This window comes from Palaemon carinicauda, chromosome 30 (genome assembly GCF_036898095.1).
Source record: "Palaemon carinicauda isolate YSFRI2023 chromosome 30, ASM3689809v2, whole genome shotgun sequence".
Classification (NCBI taxonomy): domain Eukaryota; kingdom Metazoa; phylum Arthropoda; class Malacostraca; order Decapoda; family Palaemonidae; genus Palaemon; species Palaemon carinicauda.
The window spans coordinates 24,770,899-24,791,126 of record NC_090754.1 but is presented as its reverse complement, the minus strand read 5'-3'; the positions used below and the strand labels follow the sequence as shown (position 1 = coordinate 24,791,126).

General features: G+C 46.1%; 1 protein-coding gene across 1 annotated transcript in view; it reads left to right on the top strand.

Moving 5' to 3' along the window:
* Positions 1 to 126: 126 nt before the first annotated feature.
* Positions 127 to 20,228, top strand: part of Mondo (MLX interacting protein mondo) — a 384,044-nt gene continuing 363,942 nt past the window's right edge. The window contains exons 1-2 of the mRNA XM_068353498.1: positions 127 to 214; positions 424 to 848. Of these exons, the coding sequence (XP_068209599.1) occupies positions 493 to 848 (356 nt within the window). The 5' untranslated portion in view covers positions 127 to 214; positions 424 to 492. The remainder of the gene's footprint in view (positions 215 to 423; positions 849 to 20,228) is intronic.

The following is a 20,228-nucleotide window of genomic DNA, read 5'->3' as shown; positions in this document are numbered from 1 at the left end:
TTTGGAGTTTTTGGCCTGAAAAAGGCCAGCCTGGCAACCCTGCCGTAGTCTTTACTGAGACAGACTTGCGTGAGTCTCTCATGTGACTACTGACTTTTAGGTTGAGTGTCTGCCCAGCTACAAACTCTGGGATCTGGTTAGTTTCCTTGGAGAGTGCCAATTGGTCGCATCTTCTCTCGTCGAGAGGTGCCCCTTATGGAAAGTGACGGGCCAGGTGATTTTTGGAGTGGAGTGTTTTGGTGATTCAGTCGTGTTTAAAGGATTTATTGAATTATAGAAGTGTTTCGAATTGTGATGGGATTAATGACAGATTTTGTGATGGTGCTCATGTACCGTAGGCAACTACGGTAGGGCTACCGAATTGTGTCTGTCAGGTCTTCGAGAAATGGGTAGTTATCAATTGACAATTTTTTTTCTTGGCAGTAACTTTCTTCAACACGGTAATCGCAGTAGAGTAGTTATGCATACCCGTGAAGTTAACAGTGATTTAGAATGCGTATTAAGAGCCCTATCATGATGACTGCAGACGCGCCGGCTGGTGGCCCCACTGTGGGTATAGGGGACATGGGTAGGAAGGAGGAGAAGGAAGTGATCCATTCGGGACACTTCATGGTGTCTGACTTCGAGGCTGATGCCCAAGACGACGAGGAGAACGTCCTCCTGGAGATCCCGGGAGATGACAACACGGCCTCAACCCCAGGCCAGACAGGCGAGGTCAGCTCCCATGGGGAACCCTCGGTCATCACCTACGCAAAGAGGTGCAGTGCCTCCAAGTTTGGGGGCTTCGAGACCTTCAGCATTGACAGTTCGCTCACTAAACTGTTCAACGCAATGTCCATTGCCTACAGGTAGGTCTATGTCATACTTGTAAATGAGGATCTGAGTAAAAATATAGAATGGTGCAATATTTATTGTATTTTGCGGCATTCTTAACAATTTTGGGGGTGTATGTATGATAGTGGCCACCTGTATGTATTATTATGTCTAACTTAGAATACGGCAGTATAAAGGGGGTCGCAGGGGCGTTAGCCCATCTGTTAGGTAAGTAGGTAAGGACACGGCATGTAGGTTAGGTTAGTGGGAAAGTTTAAGTTAGTAGATATCCATTTTTAATGTCCGCGTGAGGAACTGTCCGCTGATATACAAAGGCCCCAAGTTTTGATAATGATCCCTGGCAGAAATCCATAGTTATTGAGTTCTGGTGAGCCCACTACCATAACTGAAAAACTAATGGCTTTGCGATAGGTATCATCAACAATTACGTTTGAAACACCTTTAAAGGTAATGTACATGTCTAATTGTGTTTATAATCAAATTAGATTTTTAAAACTTTTCATCAGTCACCGTCACAAAAGTAATCATAATAAAACAGTTACAGTAATGAAAACCAAGCAACATTAATGAAACTGTCAAAACACTGCAGCTTTTGTTTGGCAGGACTTCTGGACGCATAGAAAACGGGATTTCCATACCATTTTCTATGGAGTCGATTGTATTGTTCAATCATTATATTACAAATATGTCGATACTTAATCTAATGATTTATTGGTTTTTGCTCTGCCTTATGCTCGCTTCACTCATGTGATTAAACGTTATCTCACTGATCCTATGTTCTGGCTAGCGGAACATGTTTTGCTACACTCGTTAGCCCAGTAGGCTAGTATTTTGGTGATAATTCTCAATTATACAAACGTGAAGGGGTGAATACACACTTAACAAAGGAGTGAGTTGTAGCTTCGTGCTCTAGCATCTATTCGAACGTGGACTTTATTTCCATTAACATGATCAATAGAATATGAGCTATAATTATATTGAATATTCAGATACTGAAAATAAATAACATACCGGTTTAAAATTTAAAACATTGTGCCCTTTATTTTGTTCTAACAAGTCACTTAAGGCTGAAGCACCACCTATCAGTATTTTTCTGTACTACCGGTTGGAAGAACGCTTCTAATGATATGTGCTATGACAACAAAAGGAGCAAAACTGGTATTTATTTATGTTGAAACCTGTAACCTCGTTAATAGAGGTTTCCGTCAGTAATATACTGTATGGTATTCAAAATAGTGTACTGTAATTGCATATGTCATGAAACATATTCTTATCATCTTGGTGCCCCTTTTGTCTAATCACTTTCCTGTAACTTATCACATTCCCCTTAAAATTATATCTTTAATTTCTTGTCCTCCTTTAGCATTAAAAATTTTGGAGCCTTTGTAGATGGTTGGGACAGACCTGAAGTAAAATTTCCAAAGCTATGACTGGAAAAACATATTTAAAGGGAAACAAACACAGGGCACTGCCTTGCCTAAGTATCCCCACTGAACCTACCCTAGGAGTTGTATCGTTGTTATGGGGGCTTATCCCTGACTAAGTCTCAACCCTGAGTTTTCTTCCCATATTTTGTAAATTGTAAAACCATCTTCATATTATCATATTTCTGACCAAGATAGATGAAAAATTTTCCCATAAAGTTGATTTGACAACTAGTAAAGTTCATGCCTGTCCCAACCAACCAGTTTCCTTTACAGTATTCCCTTAGTATTAGAACCTAGCTGCCGTTTGCAGTAATCATTCAAATGACCAATCAGCACCTTATTCATTTTCATGTGACATTTAGGCCTTATCTCACTACAATTTTTTTTCTACGTCTATCTCTTACCTTTGTTTTGGAAGGGACGCTGAAGTTTTTCCAGACATAGTTTCATGTCCGGCATACCATATTTCACCAGGAAATCAAACGATAAAGAACTAACCTAAAGTTATCTACCTAACCTAACTTGGTATCCCATATCCTTCATGGAGCTATGTCCTTAAATTAACCTAAATGTCTTATCATGTGTTTGGAGGTGTGAATCCAAAGTTATCTACTATACTTTGATGGTTCAATTTGTGGCAGAGGAAGTGGTTAATGACAGACACTATTTTCCATGGCTAAAATTTTTTCTTTTCTCTTATCAGTAACTATTTTGTATTTTAAACAAGTGGAAGTGACCGTACAATAGGAATGTTCAAAATTGGGCCACAGAAGCATCCTATTGAACCAAGAGCATTCAGATAATTGTTTATAAATTAGGAAGATAGAGTCTGTGCCAAAAAGAAGGTACGTGATTGGCCAAAAAATAAATGGGATTATGAATAAGGCACTGATTGGCCATTTATATAATGATTGCAATGGAGGTCACCGAGATTCTAATGATACGAGTAGAAAATAATATGCTAAATATAATTTTTTCAATATTAAACTTACCCGATAATCATGTAGCTGTCAACTCCGTTGCCCGACAGAATTCTATGGAGGGATACGCCAGCTATCACAATACTAGAAGGGGGTGTACTTACCAGCGCCACCTGTGGCCAGGTACTATAGTACTTCTTGTTGACACCTCCTCAATTTTTCCTCTGTCGTGCTTCTGGCAAGACGTTCTGGGATACGCTTATGATCTTCGAGTATTTTCACGGCTTTTGGTGAAGTATTCTCTCAGATTTCGGCTGTCGCTTTACTGGAAACCTTCTTATATTAGCTTAGATAGCTTTTATATAGTCCTGATTAACGGTTAACGATCTTTTGCTTGATTTTGGAACCCCACTTGGCTAACTCTTTGGATTCAAGATGTCTGACATTTCGCAAGCCCCCACCCATAGGCGATGTAGGTCTTGCAATAGGCGTATTCCGAAGGCCTCGGTAGATCCTCACACCGCTTGTTCTGACTGTAGGGATAGGCCCTGTCAGTTAGAAAATCGATGTGAGGAATGCGCCGGACTTTCGGAACTTGATTTTGTCCGTCTTTTGAAATATTCAACTAAGTTAGAGAGAGGCAGAGTTAGGAGGAGTTCTTCTCACTCTTCACTTTTTTCCTCACCTCATGATCCCCTACCTTTTCCTACCCCTGTAGTGGCTACCCCCGAACCTACTATTTGCCCTCAGCCTGATATGTCTGTTGTGTTGCGTGCTATTCAGGCCTTAGGCGATAAAGTAGAGTCAGTGGTTAGCGATCATGAGTCTCTTATGGCCGAAGTCAAGGAGCTTAAGGTCAAGAGTGCAGTGGGTGGTATTAGTGCCAGTGCTGTGACGAGTGCTAGTGTCAGTGCAGTGCCAAGTGCTAGTGTCAATGTCAGTGTGGTGCGTGAGGATACTTCTGTGCGCGCCAGTCGTCCTCCCAGTCCGGGACCTCTTGCAAGCTCCCATGCCCAGGGGAGAAGCAATGTCGAAGGGCAAAAGGGTTCGGCAGGCCTTGATCGGCGCACAGAAGTATCCTCGGTGGTTGCGGGCGTGTCTTCCAGAGACCGTCACTCCCACCTGCAGACGATTGAGCCCGTCTTTTACTCGTCCGCTGATCAATTGTCAGGGAAGAAACGCTGGACTCAGGTCTCTAGACCACTCAAACGCAGAGTCCAGTACGCGAGCGCTCAACCGGGCTGCAGTCATTGGCTCAGCTCTGACTCGCCACAGTCATCAGTCGACTGCACTCCGCCCAAGAGGAGTAAGGTTCTGCCGCAACAGATCTCTGCTGTTCAGGCTTTGCCTCAGCAGACCGTAGTGTCTGCCGACCCCAAGTTGTCTCTTCTGCAGTCCATGCAGTCACAACTTTCGCTCTTGATGCGTGAGTGTCGAGCTGAGAAGGTTGCGCCTCCGCCTGCACTTGCTCCGCCTGCGCTCGCTCCGCCTGCGCTCGCTCCGCCTGACCGCAGTACCACCTGCCAGGCGTACGATGTTGAGCCACGTTCTGAGTTTACTGTTCCCAGTGGTGTTCAGCCTCCGCCTTCCTTAAGGCAACTTCAGCAATGGGATCAGGAGGCTTATACCCCTCTTCCTCCGCTTCCACTTGCTGCTCCACCAGTGATGCAACACTCAGTCGAGGTACAACAACCTCTCCCAACCATGAGTCAGTCTCCTCAGCTCTCGCTGCAGCGAGCTCAACCCTCCTCTAGGCAAGCGCCACAACACCTTAGCCTTGCGCCTCAGGAGCCTCAACTGGCGAGACATTTACTTTGTTCTGCGCAGCCTCTGTCTCATCGCTCTCCGCTCACACCACAGGAACAGGAACTTACTACTCCGCTTCCGCCAACCTCTCAGCAAGCTCAACCCTTGAGTTCAGCCACTCATGCCAGGAGTCAGCCTCCTCCACCCATGCGCCTTCCTTCTGCTTCTGCTTTTGTTCAGCCTTTGCAGTCTGAGCCTCAGGTGTTCCCTCAACAGAGTCTTGAAGAGGAAACCACTAATATTGATGTTCCAGCTCGTACTGACTCTGCTGTTCAGCATACCTGTCCGATCTCTTCGCTACACTCTGGTGATGAGGCGGCACACCTGGATCCCTCATCAGACGTGGATGAATCCAAGCCTTCTCCACAGTCTATTGACTTTCGTAAGGTCTTGGCTCTGCTTAGGGAGGTATACCCAGACCACTTTGTCTCTGCTATTCCCCGCTCTCCACCGTCTGAGTTTTCGCTGGGCATGCAGCCAGCTAAGTCGACCTATACTAAGCTAGTCCTAGCAAGGTCCTCTAAGAGAGCGTTAAGGATCTTAGGGGAGTGGCTGCAGACTAAGCAACACCTTGGCAAGACTTCTTTCATGTTTCCTCCGACTAAGCTCACTTCTAAAGCGAGCGTTTGGTATGCCACAGGAGGGGAACCAGGCTTGGGAGTACCTGCCTCTGCCCAGGCTGACTTCTCAAGTCTGGTAGACTCGCCTCGTAGAACTGCAATGAGGCGCTCTAAGGTTTGCTGGACCTTCTCAGACCTTGATCACTTCCTGAAGGGAGTTTTTAGAGCATTTGAGATGTTCAACTTTCTAGACTGGTGCCTGGGGGCCCTCAGCAAGAAGACCTCCCCTGCGGACAAGGATTCTGCCATGCTATTAATGTCCTGCATGGATAAGGCCATTAGAGATGGTTCTGGCGAGCTTGCGTCGATGTTTGTATCAGGGGTTCTTAAGAAAAGGGAACAGCTTTGTACCTTCCTTTCCTCCAGCATTACACCTTGTCAAAGGTCACAACTCCTTTTCGCTCCGCTCTCGAAGTTCCTCTTCCCCGAAGAGCTGGTTAAGGACTTGTCTGCTGCCCTGATACAAAAGGACACACATGATCTTGTAGCCTCATCGGCTCGTAAGTCTAAGGTTGCTACCTCTGTCCCCAGGACTTATCGCACCCCAGTGGCTGATACTCCTGCTACGAGGTTCATACCGCCCTTTCGTGGTAGAGCCCCCAGCCGAGGAAGCTCCCGTCCAGACTCTTCCAGGAGCAAGTCTAGGAAAGGCTCCAAGGCCTCTAAAGGAAAAAACTGACTCTCCGCATCTCCAGACAGCAGTAGGAGCCAGACTCAAGAGCTTCTGGCAAGCCTGGGAAAAGAGAGGTGCAGACGCCCAGTCTGTCAGTTGGCTGAGGGAGGGTTACAGGATTCCATTCTGCCTCAAACCCCCTCTGACCACATCTCCCATCAACCTCTCTCCCAACTACAAAGAAGAGGACAAGAGGCTAGCGTTGCACCAGGAGGTGTCGCTACTTGTGCAGAAGAAGGCAGTGGTTATAGTCCGGGACCATCAATCCCCGGGCTTCTACAACCGTCTCTTTCTGGTGGCCAAGAAGACAGGAGGTTGGAGACCGGTGCTGGACGTCAGCGCGCTCAATGCGTATGTCACCAAGCAGACGTTCACGATGGAGACGACGAAGTCGGTCCTAGCAGCGGTCAGGCAGGAGGACTGGATGGTCTCGTTGGACTTGAAAGATGCCTACTTTCACGTTCCTATTCATCCAGACTCCCAACCTTTCCTGAGATTCGTTTTTGGAAAGGTTGTCTACCAATTCCAAGCCCTGTGTTTTGGCCTAAGCACAGCTCCTATGGTGTTCACGCATCTGATGAGGAATATAGCAAAATTCCTCCACTTATCGGACATCAGAGCCTCCCTCTACTTAGACGACTGGCTGTTGAGAGCCTCCACGAGTCGTCGCTGTCTGGAGAGTCTCAACTGGACTTTGGACTTAATCAGAGAACTGGGTCTGTTAGTCAACACAGAAAAGTCTCAGCTCATTCCCTCCCAATCCATTGTGTACCTGGGAATGGAGATTCGGAGTCAGGATTTTCGGGCTTTTCCATCGGCCCCCAGGATAAGCCAAGCCCTAGAGTGCATCATGAGCATGCTGAAGAGGAGCAGTTGCTCGGTGAGACAGTGGATGAGTCTCACAGGGACCCTTTCATCACTGGCCCTGTTCGTCGAGCTAGGGAGACTCCACCTCCGCCCTCTTCAATTCCATCTTGCAGCTCATTGGGACAAGTGTTTGACTCTCGAAGCAGTCTCTATCCCAGTCACCAAAGAGATGAAGACCACTCTCTTGTGGTGGAAGCACAATCTCCTTCTCAGGGAGGGCCTATTGTTGGCTATTCAGACCCCCAATCTTCATCTCTTCTCAGATGCATCGGACTTGGGCTGGGGTGCAACCTTGAACGGACGGGAATGCTCGGGAACGTGGAACGAGGAACAGGGAACGCTCCACATCAACTGCAAGGAGCTACTAGCAGTTCATTTAGCCCTGCTGAACTTCAAGTCCCTCCTGCTAGGCAAAGTGGTGGAGGTGAACTCAGACAACACCACAGCCTTGGCTTACATCTCCAAGCAAGGAGGGACCCATTCGAGGAGCCTATACGAGATCGCAAGGGACCTCCTCATTTGGTCAAGAAGTCAAAACCTCACTTTAGTCACGAGGTTCATTCAGGGCAATATGAACGTCTCAGCAGATCGCCTAAGCAGAAGGAATCAGGTCATTCCCACGGAATGGACCCTCCACAAGAGTGTGTGCAACAGACTTTGGACCTTGTGGGGTCAACCTACCATAGATCTGTTTGCCACCTCCATAACCAAGAGACTTCCGCTGTACTGTTCCCCAGTTCCAGACCCTGCAGCAGTTCATGTGGATGCTTTTCTACTGAACTGGTCCCATCTCGACCTTTACGCATTCCCACCGTTCAAGATAATAAACAGAGTTCTGCAGAAATTCATCTCGCACGAAGGGACACGGCTGACGCTGGTTGCTCCCCTTTGGCCTGCAAGAGAATGGTTCACAGAGGTACTTCAATGGCTAGTCGACATCCCCAGGACTCTACCTCTAAGAGTGGACCTTCTACGTCAACCTCACGTAGACAGGTTGCACCCAAACCTCCACGCTCTTCGGCTGACTGCCTTCAGACTGTCGAAAGATTCGCTAGAGCTAGAGGCTTTTCGAAGGAGGCAGCCAGTGCGATTGTCAGAGCAAGAAGGGTTTCCACTCGTAGAGTCTACCAATCTAAGTGGGAAGTCTTCCGGAGCTGGTGTAGAGCCAATTCAGTATCCTCTACCAATACCTCTGTGACCCAAATAGCTGACTTCCTTTTACACCTTAGGAATGAGAGATCCCTTTCAGCCCCTACGATTAAAGGGTATAGGAGTATGTTGGCTTCAGTTCTCCGCCACAGAGGTTTGGACCTTTCTTCCAACAAGGACCTTCAAGACATCCTTAAGTCTTTTGAGACGTCTAAAGAGCGTCGTCTATCCACTCCAGGCTGGAACCTAGACGTAGTCTTAAGGTTCCTTATGTCACCTAGGTTCGAACCTCTCCAGTCAGCTTCCTTCAAGGACCTTACCCTCAAGACTCTTTTTCTCGTCTGCCTTGCAACAGCTAAGAGAGTCAGTGAGGTTCATGCCTTCAGCAAGAACATTGGTTTCACGACCGAATCTGCAACATGTTCTTTTCAGCTCGGATTCCTAGCAAAGAACGAACTTCCTTCACGTCCTTGGCCTAGATCGTTTGAAATACCTAGCCTCTCCAACATGGTAGGTAACGAACTAGAGAGAGTTCTTTGCCCTGTCAGAGCTCTCAAGTATTATCTTAATAGGTCTAAACCTATTCGAGGACAGTCAGAAGCCTTATGGTGTGCCATCAAGAAACCTTCGAGGCCCATGTCCAAGAACGGGGTTTCGTATTATATAAGGCTTCTGATTAGAGAAGCCCATTCTCACTTAAAGGAGGAAGACCTTGTATTGCTGAAGGTAAGGACCCACGAAGTAAGAGCCGTAGCTACTTCGATGGCCTTTAATAAAAACCGTTCTCTGCAGAGCATAATGGATGCAACCTATTGGAGGAGCAAGTCAGTGTTTGCATCATTTTATCTTAAAGATGTCCAGTCTCTTTACGAGAACTGCTACACCCTGGGACCATTCGTAGCAGCGAGTGCAGTAGTAGGTGAGGGCTCAGCCACTACATTCCCTTAATCCCATAACCTTTTTTAACCTTTCTCTTGAATGCTTTTATTGTTGTTTTTATGGTTGTTACGGTAGGCTAAGAAGCCTTCCGCATCCTTTTGATTTGGCGGGTGGTCAATTCATTCTTGAGAAGCGCCTGGGTTAGAGGTTATGTAGAGGTCCTTTAGTAGGGGTTGCAGCCCTATATACTTTAGCACCTTTGAGTTGATTCAGCCTCCAAGAGGAACGCTGCGCTCAGTAAGGAAGACGAACTTAAAAAAGAGGCAGAGTAACGGTTCAATTCGACTTCCTTACCAGGTACTTATTATTTCATTGTTATTTGAGATAACTGTTATATGAAATATGGGATACTTAGCTATCCTTTAATCTTGTACACTGGTTTTCACCCACCCCCCTGGGTGTGAATCAGCTACATGATTATCGGGTAAGTTTAATATTGAAAAATGTTATTTTTATTAGTAAAATAAATTTTTGAATATACTTACCCGATAATCATGATTTAATCGACCCTCCCTTCCTCCCCATAGAGAACCAGTGGACCGAGGAAAAATTGAGGAGGTGTCAACAAGAAGTACTATAGTACCTGGCCACAGGTGGCGCTGGTAAGTACACCCCCTTCTAGTATTGTGATAGCTGGCGTATCCCTCCATAGAATTCTGTCGGGCAACGGAGTTGACAGCTACATGATTATCGGGTAAGTATATTCAAAAATTTATTTTACTAATAAAAATAACATATTTTGAGTGAAAACTCTTCGTTTGCAATAAAAGTTGCATATAAATGCAAGAAGAAAAATACAATTTCTCTTTTTTTAGGTTGTGACTTATTCATTGTTAACTTTGTTTCAAGACACCAAACTGTGAAATATCTACAAAGCAAATATGAATGATTCTTTTCCTGCAATGTCACATAATTACTTGTCCAGTTAGAAAGTGATTTGGCAAGAACGTCGGAAGGATATTAATAAATTTTGTCATAGGCTATATGCGGTTTGGTGTTAGTGTTGGTGTACAGTATTGTTGTTTTACATTAGTATACTATGGACCAGAATAGATACACTATCATGTATTTTTTACTCTATACAATATCTACGCACATATATATTCGCTTCTAGGAAACTCACAATTTTACATTCAATATTAATCTCAAACCTAAACTTATTTTCTATTTTTTCTATCAGAATGAAAACAACTTAATATCTATCTAATAAGTTATGCTGTTTGATGTATAAAATTCTTAATTTTAATTACCTTATATTAATTCATTTCTCTTATTTATAAATCTAATATGTAATTACAAATACTGTAACAACATACACCAAATCATATAGCCTACTGTAAGTGTATATCTTGACTTAATATTGTTTATTCCTACGCAGATACAAACTTCTGAATCATTTATATGGGTTACTTTTTTTTTGTTCGACCAGACTATCAAAAGAAATTGGCTTGATTGTGTCATGCTTCATTGCTAGGCAACTACTGCGCATGACACATAATTTGTTCAAAGTGCTTCCTCATTACACTTCTGGTCGTTTAGGAGGTTGGACGTGCCTTCTTTCTCTCTGCGATCAGACATCCGCATCACCCACATCATACCCTCATAGTGCTTAGTGCTTGTGTCTCTTGTATCTTTGACATTCACGGTCACTTTCTTGCTATAATTATTGTGAGATTACAAATGTGTGCCTTACAATGAATATGCCAAATTTGATGCGTTCCTGCGCTGGCTGAGATGGTCGCCCCTGTGGTACATTAATGAGCCGGATAAAAGTAGATCCACACTTTCAATCAATCAATCATCACCCCTGCTCCAGTCCAATCATCAGGAGATGGCCTTCAACCCATTCGAATCCCCCTTTTAGTGTGAGGATCTCTTGCAAGTTCCAGCTCATCTTCAGACCCTAGGCATAGGAGTACTGCACCTAAGCATGCTCCTCCTCCACTCGGAATCTTCTTTGACTGTTCGTCACTCTTCTAGACACAAACAGTTTCTTGTTGCGAAGGCTGGTCATGACAAGCCTGATTTCCAATGGGAAAAACTGGGTATCCCCCTAGTTCAAGTGATGGATAAACAAGGGTAACCAAGGCAGGAGACTTCTCCTCTCTTGGATACCTTTCACTCAAGAACGTGCAGGGGTCCAAAGGCTCGTAGGGAGGTTTCAGTTATGGACAGCTACCGGCTATTGCTGCTTTAGTTCGTGAGTGCCAAACCACCCACTCTGCCCGTAGAGTCAGTGGCTGCTCCTGTGGTCCCTCTGCAAGCTTTGCAGTCAGTATTGGCTCCATGTAAGGAGACTCCTAGTCTTTTTGCCTCTTCTGCAGCGAAGCCATGGGAGCGGAAGGATATGGAAACCTTTCCAAAGAACTGGCCTTTGAAAGTGCTTGATATCTCAGGTCAGCAGAAGGATGCTCGCGGTTTGGTACCTGTCTTGTTGGTGCCTGTGGCGCAGTCTCTCTCCTCTAGGCCTCGTGCCCCTGTCAGGACTGTTGTTGACAAATCTGACCCAACCCGGGCTCTTATGGGTGTGAGTCTAAAGTGGATGAGTCGAAGATTCTGACCACTTGGACAGTGTGCTGCCTCAACCACATGTCAAATGTTTGTTTGTAAGCATAGGCAGGGTCAAGAGGAGAGTCATGGAGAATACGATCTCTGCTTGGGTTTGCCAGGTAATTGACTGTGCTCTGATTTCTGATTCTCTTCAACATGATCGTATGCCCATGTTGAGGATGTTAGTGGCATAAGCAAATCCCTAGCATTCAAGAGAAACTTCTCTGTGGCGCAGATCCTACAAGCAGGCATCTGATGATGTCAGACCACATTTACCACCCACTACTGTACCTGCAAGACGTAACCCACAGGAATCTAGATACGTTCTTTCTGAGCCTTGTAGAGGCTGCTCAACAAGGGGTATAAGATACCTCAGCTCATTTACTGTACAAGTAACAGTTGGTTGAGGGCAGACGTTACCCATGATAGTCTGGGATGAATGGAAAGAATGACTGCCCTTTTTCTTCCTTCATCTTCTCCTCTCTTAGGACACAGTATCTGGAGGTCTCTGCATACTTGCCTACTTCTGACTGCAGATAAAACCCATTTCCCTTGTTTGGTCTGAAATATGTAATATATTTTGTCTTCCCCATCCTTGAGTGAGAGTTGGACAATATCTAGGTTTCAGTTAGATGATGTGTATCACGCTATATTCCTACCTGGTCAGGTCACAGTGCGTAGTTGCCACTCACTCTCCATGATTGCTCAGGCCGTCACCTCTCCTTATCAGTATGAGAGTTCTCAAAAGTGTTAGAGTACTTCTCTTAAGTTTTAATGAGCTAAAAGCTGTACCTCAGGGCTAGTACCAACCATTTGGGTAAAGCATTTCAACCCACTTAAGGGCTAGTTTCCGTAGTAAAGAGCAAATGGTCTGTATTCGTGTAGGAACAAAGGACAAATTTGGAAGTACAGTAATTTGTATTTTTATGAATAGAACTTACCTGGCAGTTATATATACATAGCTAATTATCTCTATTTCGGCAGAATTTTTCTAAAACTAGGCAACCGCCTTGTGGTGGTTGGGTGGTAACACCCGTTAAAGGGTGGTAGGAGGAATCATTCCCGTTTTCTGTTCTTCAGTTCATCTCTGCCGGCCGGATCGACAACACGTTGGTCCGTCATTAAGAGTTTTTCTTCGCTTTCCCTGCTCGGTGTACCAGTCTGCTTTTTTGGTGAAGTATTCTGATTTGGGGTTTTGGCGATCGTTGTATTTTGTTTTCTCTTAGCTTTTTTTGCTGTTTTTCATTATGAGTGAAAAGAGTCATTACCGTATCTGTGCGAATGAGGAATGTAAGGTGAGACTACCGAAAATGGCGGTAGATCCTCACACCGTTTGTTCTAATTGTAGGGGTTTTGTTTGTGCCCTTGATAATAGGTGCGGGGAATGTAAGGTTTTGGATGAGAAAGATTGGTTAATTATGAAGCGCTATGTGCGTAAGCTAGAGCTCGATAGAGTTAGGAGAGCTTCTAGGTCTAAGTCTAAGTCTGTTAGTGGTAAGGAAGACGAACTTAGCGTAGATTTATCTATTGATCCTATTATTGATTCCTCTTTGGAAGTTGATCCTTCCCTTGAGGTAGTAACTCCTGCACCTCCTACAGGTTCCGTATCTACGGATGACCCTCGGTACGCTAGCCTGGCGGCCGAGTTGAAGGCCATTAAAGAACAACTGGAGGCCTTTAAAGGTAAGGAAAGTGAAAGTGCTTGTGTTAGTGCAGTGGAGGTGGCGACTGACCGAATCTGTCATACCCCTAGGCCTAGACCTCTACCAAGCTCCCAGGACCAAGGGAGAAGGTACGTCGATGACCGAAAGGGGGTGAGAGGTACGTACCCTCGGTCAGCCGTCTCCTCAGACAGTCCTGTTGTCGATTCCCAGGCTGCTCTTGACCGTCACGGGAAAGACGTGTCGGATGTGTTGTTTTCTTCTCCGAATTCGTCCTGACGTAAATGGAAGTATGAAGCTTCAAGACCTACTAAGAGGAGATGGAACCGCGACGAACGGTCTCGTTCTTTCTCTCCCGGTTCTAGCAGTTATGAACCTTGTCCGTCGGAGGATGATTTCGACTCCGTGCCTGTGAAAAGGGCGAAGCCTGCTGCCGAAGATCCTCCCCCTTCTACGAGTGTTATTCGTCAGCCCCCCCCTTCGGGTCCGCAAGACCCAGCTGATGTTGCTATATCCTTTATGTCTGTCATGCAGGAACAACTTTTGACTTTAGTACAAGCCTTTAGCCGCCCTCACGCCCAGTCTGACAGACGTAAAGACGACTCGTTGCCGATTAAGAAGTCTGCTTCTAAGAGAGAACGGAGTTCTTCTTTAAAGAAAACTTCTCCCTCTCTACGCCAGGATGAGGAATGTGTGCTTTCGCCAGGCGATACTTCTTCGCGATACCAGGGCGATACGTTTTCTCGTTCTCGATACCGGGACGATACCTTATCGAACGACGCTGCTTCTCGTTCTCGATACCAAGACGATACCGCCTCCCGTTCGCTTCGCCACGACGATACCTCCTCTCGTTCGCTTCGCCACGACGATACCTCCTCTCGTTCGCTTCGCCACGACGATACCTCCTCTCGTTCACGACGCCACGACGATACCGACCCTAGTTCTCGACGCCACGACGATACCGACCCTAGTTCTCGACGCCACGACGATACCGCCTCTCGTTCACGACGCCACGACGATACCGCCTCTCATTCTCGCCGCCACGACGATACCGCCTCTCGCTCTCGACGACAGAACGACTCTGCCTCTCGTTCTCGGTCCCAGGGCGATACCACCCTGCCTTTTCGGGACGATACTGCCTCTCGTCCCAAGGATTCTTCTAGCGCGGGACTCCAGGATGCAACCCGTCTTTTGCAGGATGATGCCTTTGATTTGCCCTTGTCGGGTTCTAAGGATCCTTCTTCTCTTTCGAAGGATATTGCTGATGTGGATCAGGACCTCGAGGATGTTTCTGATGACGATGATAATCCTGCCGACGCTGTGGGAGATTACAAAGTTCTCTCTCGCTCCCTTCTTGAACTTTTTGGAGAGGAATTCCAACCTGCTGCCCCTCAATCTCCTCAGTCCCAATTTAACAGAAAGAAGGCCAAGAAACAGTCGGCCTTCATCAAGATGAAGCTGTCTATCTCCGCAAAGAAGGTTCTCACGAAGATTGATGACTGGATGATGGAGCGGAGACAAACAGTTAAGACTTCCTTCTCGTTTCCACCAGCTCGTCTTGCTTCAAGAGCGGGTATGTGGTATGCAACTGGAGAACCTTTGGGTCTGGGAGTGCCTTCCTCCTCCAAGGGTGACTTCTCTGGTTTAGTGGACTCTGCTAGAAGGCATGCTCTCAACTCAGCCAAGGTCATGTGGTCGATGTCGGAGCTGGATCATCTCGTCAAAGGTATTTTTAGAGCCTTTGAGGTTTTTAGTTTCCTAGACTGGTCGCTTGGGACTCTCGCAAGGAAAACTGAACAGATGGAAGGATCTAGGGACCTTACCAGTATTATGTCCTGTATGGATAAGGCCCTCAGAGATGGGGCGAATGAGTTGGCTGCTCTGTTCTCAGCTGGGGTCCTAAAGAAGAGAGCTCTGCTTTGCTCTTTTGCTTCTAGGTCTGTTACCAATGCACAAAAGTCTGAGCTTCTTTACGCCCCCCTCTCTCAACATCTTTTTCCCGAGTCCCTGGTTAATGACATTACGCGTTCTCTGGCCCAAAAAGCCACCCAAGACCTTTTATCTCGTTCTGCTCGTAAGCCCTTGGCAGCCCCTCCTTCTTCTTTGAAACAGGAGGAAAGGAGATTCCAGCAGCCCTTTCGGGGCAGGACTACTTCAAGACCAGATTTTAGAGGGAGACGGCAAGATTCAGGACCAAGATCTACCAGGGGTTCTTTCAGACCTCGCTCCAGAAAATGAAGTTCGTCTCCTCCAGACAGTAGGCGCAAGACTGTCAGGTTTTTGGCAGTCTTGGAAGAGGAGAGGGGCGGACACCTGGTCCCTCTCAGTCATCAAGGAAGGATACAAGATCCCCTTTCTGAAAAAACCTCCTCTCGCAGATGCTCCGCTGGCCTTAGTAGCCTGGTACTCAGATCCGGGGAGACAGAAGGCCCTAGTAGACCTTGTCAACCAAATGCTAGACAAGGGGGCGATAGAACCGGTTCGGGATCTATCCTCCCCAGGCTTTTACAATCGCCTGTTTCTGGTCCCCAAGAACTCGGGCGGATGGAGACCCGTCCTGGATGTCAGCGCTCTCAACTTATTTGTGGAGAAGACAAAGTTCTCCATGGAGACGACTCAGTCGGTGCTGGCGTCAGTACGTCCAGGGGACTGGATGGTGTCCCTCGACTTGCAGGACGCATATTTCCATGTCCCCATCCATCCGACTTCGAGGAAGTACCTGAGATTTGTAATGGAGGGCAAGTGCTTCCAATTCAGAGCTCTTTGCTTCGGTCTCAGCACGGCTCCTCAAGTCTTCACCAGGGTAATGGCGAATGTGTCAGGTTGGCTGCATCAGGAGGGGATAAGGATCTAGGCCTGGTCATCAACAGGGAGAAGTCTCAGATCAGACCGAATCAGACTATTCTCTATTTGGGGATAGTTCTGAATGCAGTTCTTTTTCGGGCTTCTCCCTCTCAGGAAAGACAGACCAAGTGTCTCGTAAAAGTCAGAACTTTCCTGGACAAGAAGAGATGCACAGCGAAGGAGTGGATGAGTTTGCTGGGGACTCTATCCTCCCTCGAACAGTTTGTCTCTCTGGGGAGACTCCACCTAAGGCCTCTTCAGCACTTTCTTTCGAAGACATGGAACAGAAAGATGCAGGAAGACTCCTTTTCCTTCCCCATTCCAATAGAAGTCAAGACTCTTCTGAAGTGGTGGCTGGACCCAACCTTGTTAGGGGAAGGGATCTCCTTACACAAGAAGAACCCAGACCTAGTGTTGTTTTCAGACGCATCAGAGTCAGGCTGGGGGGCAACACTAGGAAGCAAGGAGGTCTCAGGCTATTGGGAAGGAATTCAGCTGGGATGGCACATCAACAACAAGGAGCTGATGGCCATTTTTCTGGGGCTAAAGGCCTTCAAGGACTTGGTGTCTGGGAAGATTGTGGAGGTCAACTCAGACAACACCACAGCTCTTGCTTACATCAGGAAGCAAGGAGGGACTCACTCTCTGTCTCTCTTCGAGACAGCAAGAGAGCTCCTTCTTTGGGCGAAGGAGAACAGGATAAACCTGCTGACGAGGTTTGTTCAGGGACAGAAGAATGTGAGGGCGGACATGCTCAGCAGGAAAGGGCAGGTCCTTCCCACAGAATGGACCCTCAACCAACAGGTCTGTCAGAGTCTCTGGAGGCTGTGGGGGAGACCCCTCATCGATCTTTTCGCCTCCAACTTATCCAAGAGGATCCCCATCTATTGCTCCCTAGTTCCGGACAGAGAGGCAATAGCAGTAGACGCCTTTTTGATGGATTGGACGGGGATGGACACTTATGCTTTTCCCCCGTTCAAGATCATCAATCTGGTAGTCAGGAAATTCGCCCTCCTCGATTCGGGACGGATGATCCTGATAGCTCCGTTCTGGCCGATGAGGGAATGGTTCACGGAGGTGGTGGACTTGTTGATGGACTTTCCAAGAAGCCTCCCTGCAAGTCCAAATCTGCTCAGACAACCCCACTTCGAGAGATATCATCAAAACCCCCTCGCTCTCAATCTGACTGCCTTCAGACTATCGAGAAGCTCGTCAGATCGAGAGGCTTTTCAGCGCAAGCTGCGAAAGCTATCGCCAGAGCGAGGAGGGTCTCTTCGCAGAGGGTCCACCAGTCCAAGTGGGAGACTTTTAGGGCTTGGTGTAGGAAGCACAAGATTTCCTCATCCACTACCTCTGTGAGCCAGATTGCGGATTTCTTGTTGTACCTCAGACAGGACGCTAAGCTAGCTGTGTCCACTATCAAAGGGTACAAAAGTATGCTCTCTTCCGTCTGTCGGCATAGAGGCTTGGACTTGTCTCGCGATAAGGACTTACATGACCTCTTGAAGTCTTTTGAGACGACCAAGCAGACCCAGTTAAAGCCCCCTTCTTGGAACCTTGATGTGGTTCTTAAATTTCTGTGCACCAAGAGATTTGAGCCCATCTCACAGGCTCCCCTTAGGGAGGTTACCAAGAAGACCCTTTTTCTTTTGGCCTTAGCAACAGCTAAAAGAGTTAGTGAAGTCCATGCAATTGAAAAACAGGTAGGCTTCAATCTGAATGGGGCAGTTTGTGCCTTGAGATTAGACTTTCTCGCTAAGAACGAGAACCCTTCTAAGCCCTGGCCGAGGACCTTTGAGGTTCCTAACTTGACCAACCTAGTGGGTCAAGAGCAAGAGAGGCTGCTCTGTCCAGTACGAGCCCTCAAGACCTACTTGTCTCGCACGAAAAGTGTGAGAGGCTCTTCTAGCTCCCTGTGGTGTTCTGTGAAAGATCCTCAAAAGCCCCTTTCCAAGAACGCTTTATCCTTTTTCCTGAGGGAAGTGATAAGAGAAGCGCATCTCTTGTGTGAGGAGGAACACTTCGGACGTTTAAAAGTGCAAGCTCACGAAGTGAGGGCCATTGCGACCTCGCTTGCTTACCGCAAGAACATGTCGCTCCGTCAAATTATGGATGCGACATTCTGGAGGAGCAACTCTGTGTTCGCCTCTCATTACCTCAGAGAGGTGAGAGTGGATTATGAGAAATGTTATACCTTGGGACCATACGTAGCTACGGCTTCTGTATTAGGCAAAGGAGTTACTACCTCCCCTCAACCTTAGTTTTGTTTACTGGTACATAGGTTGGTGTATTTTTTATTGGTTGTCTGAGGACTTCGACTTGTGTACAGTCACCTCAGTCTAGTTAGATAATTTTTATCTACTTTGCAAATGTTAGGTGGTTGGTTTGGTAAAGTTGCGGTTTTTTATTTTGGGCAATAGGTAGTCCTGAAGTCTAGTCAGATTGTTGGTCTCACCCCGTTGACAGACTCGATTGAGTGTTTTCAGCACTGCAGGTCACATCCTGGCTGACACTCCTAAGGGAAAGCGACTCGAGAGGCAGGAACCTTTGAAGTCAGCTACCTTAGCAGGTAAGGAATCAAGGTGTTTATTTATCCTACAACTTTTTTGGTTGTTTCCCCAACGATGTTACTGTCTATCACCCTCCTCCAAGTGTGTTAATCAGCTATGTATATATAACTGCCAGGTAAGTTCTATTCATAAAAATGGAGTTTTTATGATAAAACAAAGTTTTGTGAATACTTACCTGGCAGTTATATATACATTCGAAGGCCCACCCACCTCCCCTCAGGAGACAGGTCGGGCATAGATGAACTGAAGAACAGAAAACGGGAATGATTCCTCCTACCACCCTTTAACGGGTGTTACCACCCAACCACCACAAGGCGGTTGCCTAGTTTTAGAAAAATTCTGCCGAAATAGAGATAATTAGCTATGTATATATAACTGCCAGGTAAGTATTCACAAAACTTTGTTTTATCATAAAAACTCCATTTTTCCTGACTTTAAAAACGTGAGCTCTATTATTATTATTATTATTATTATTATTGTTATTAGCTAAGCTTCAACCCTAGTTGGAAAAGCAGGATGCTATAAGCCAAGGGCTCCAACAGGGAAAATAGCCCAGTAAGGAAATGCAACAAGAAAATAGATAGACAACAAGATAAGTAATGATCAATTAGAATAAAATATTTTAAGAGAAGGAACAACATTGAAATAGATCTTTCATGCATCAACTATAAAAAGAGATTTATGTCCGCCTGTTCAACATGAAAACATTTACTGCATGTTTGAACTTCTGAAGTTTAACTACCCTATTAGGAAAATCATTCCACAGCTTGGTCTCAGCCGGAGTAAAAGGATAGTCGAAATTATGAAAAATCTCATGTAACACGCATAACAAACTATCTGAATGACATTGCCATAGCTTAATATATAGTTCAGAAATAAGAAATTTAATAGGCTGTAAGTTCCTGTCCAACAAATTAAGATAAGAATCAGCAGCTGAAGACCAGACAGGAGAACAGAACACGAAACAAGGCAGAATGAATGTCCTGCCAACAATCAAAAGTGACATAATACACTCGGTGTTTGTGTGACCTGGTTGGCTGGTTTTTCCCCTGCTAACTAGCAGAGGGTCGTTGACACCTCACGTTAAAGTTTATGGCTAGATTCCAGTTAGGCTATGCTGATCCTGAGGAGATCGTTCACACTGCTGATCAGGAAGACGATGAACCTCTGTAGGAGGGAATCTTGTCTCTTAGCATCCCCTTCAGGAGAGAATTACTTAATGCAGCCCAAGTCTTCGCTCATTCCTTTGTGCTAATAGTGATTTTTATCTGTTGGACATGCCTGAGATAAATCCTTCGTCGTGTGTGTAAGTGTTTTCCATCACACATGGAAGTACGATGAATTCTCTCTCTCTCTCTCTCTCTCTCT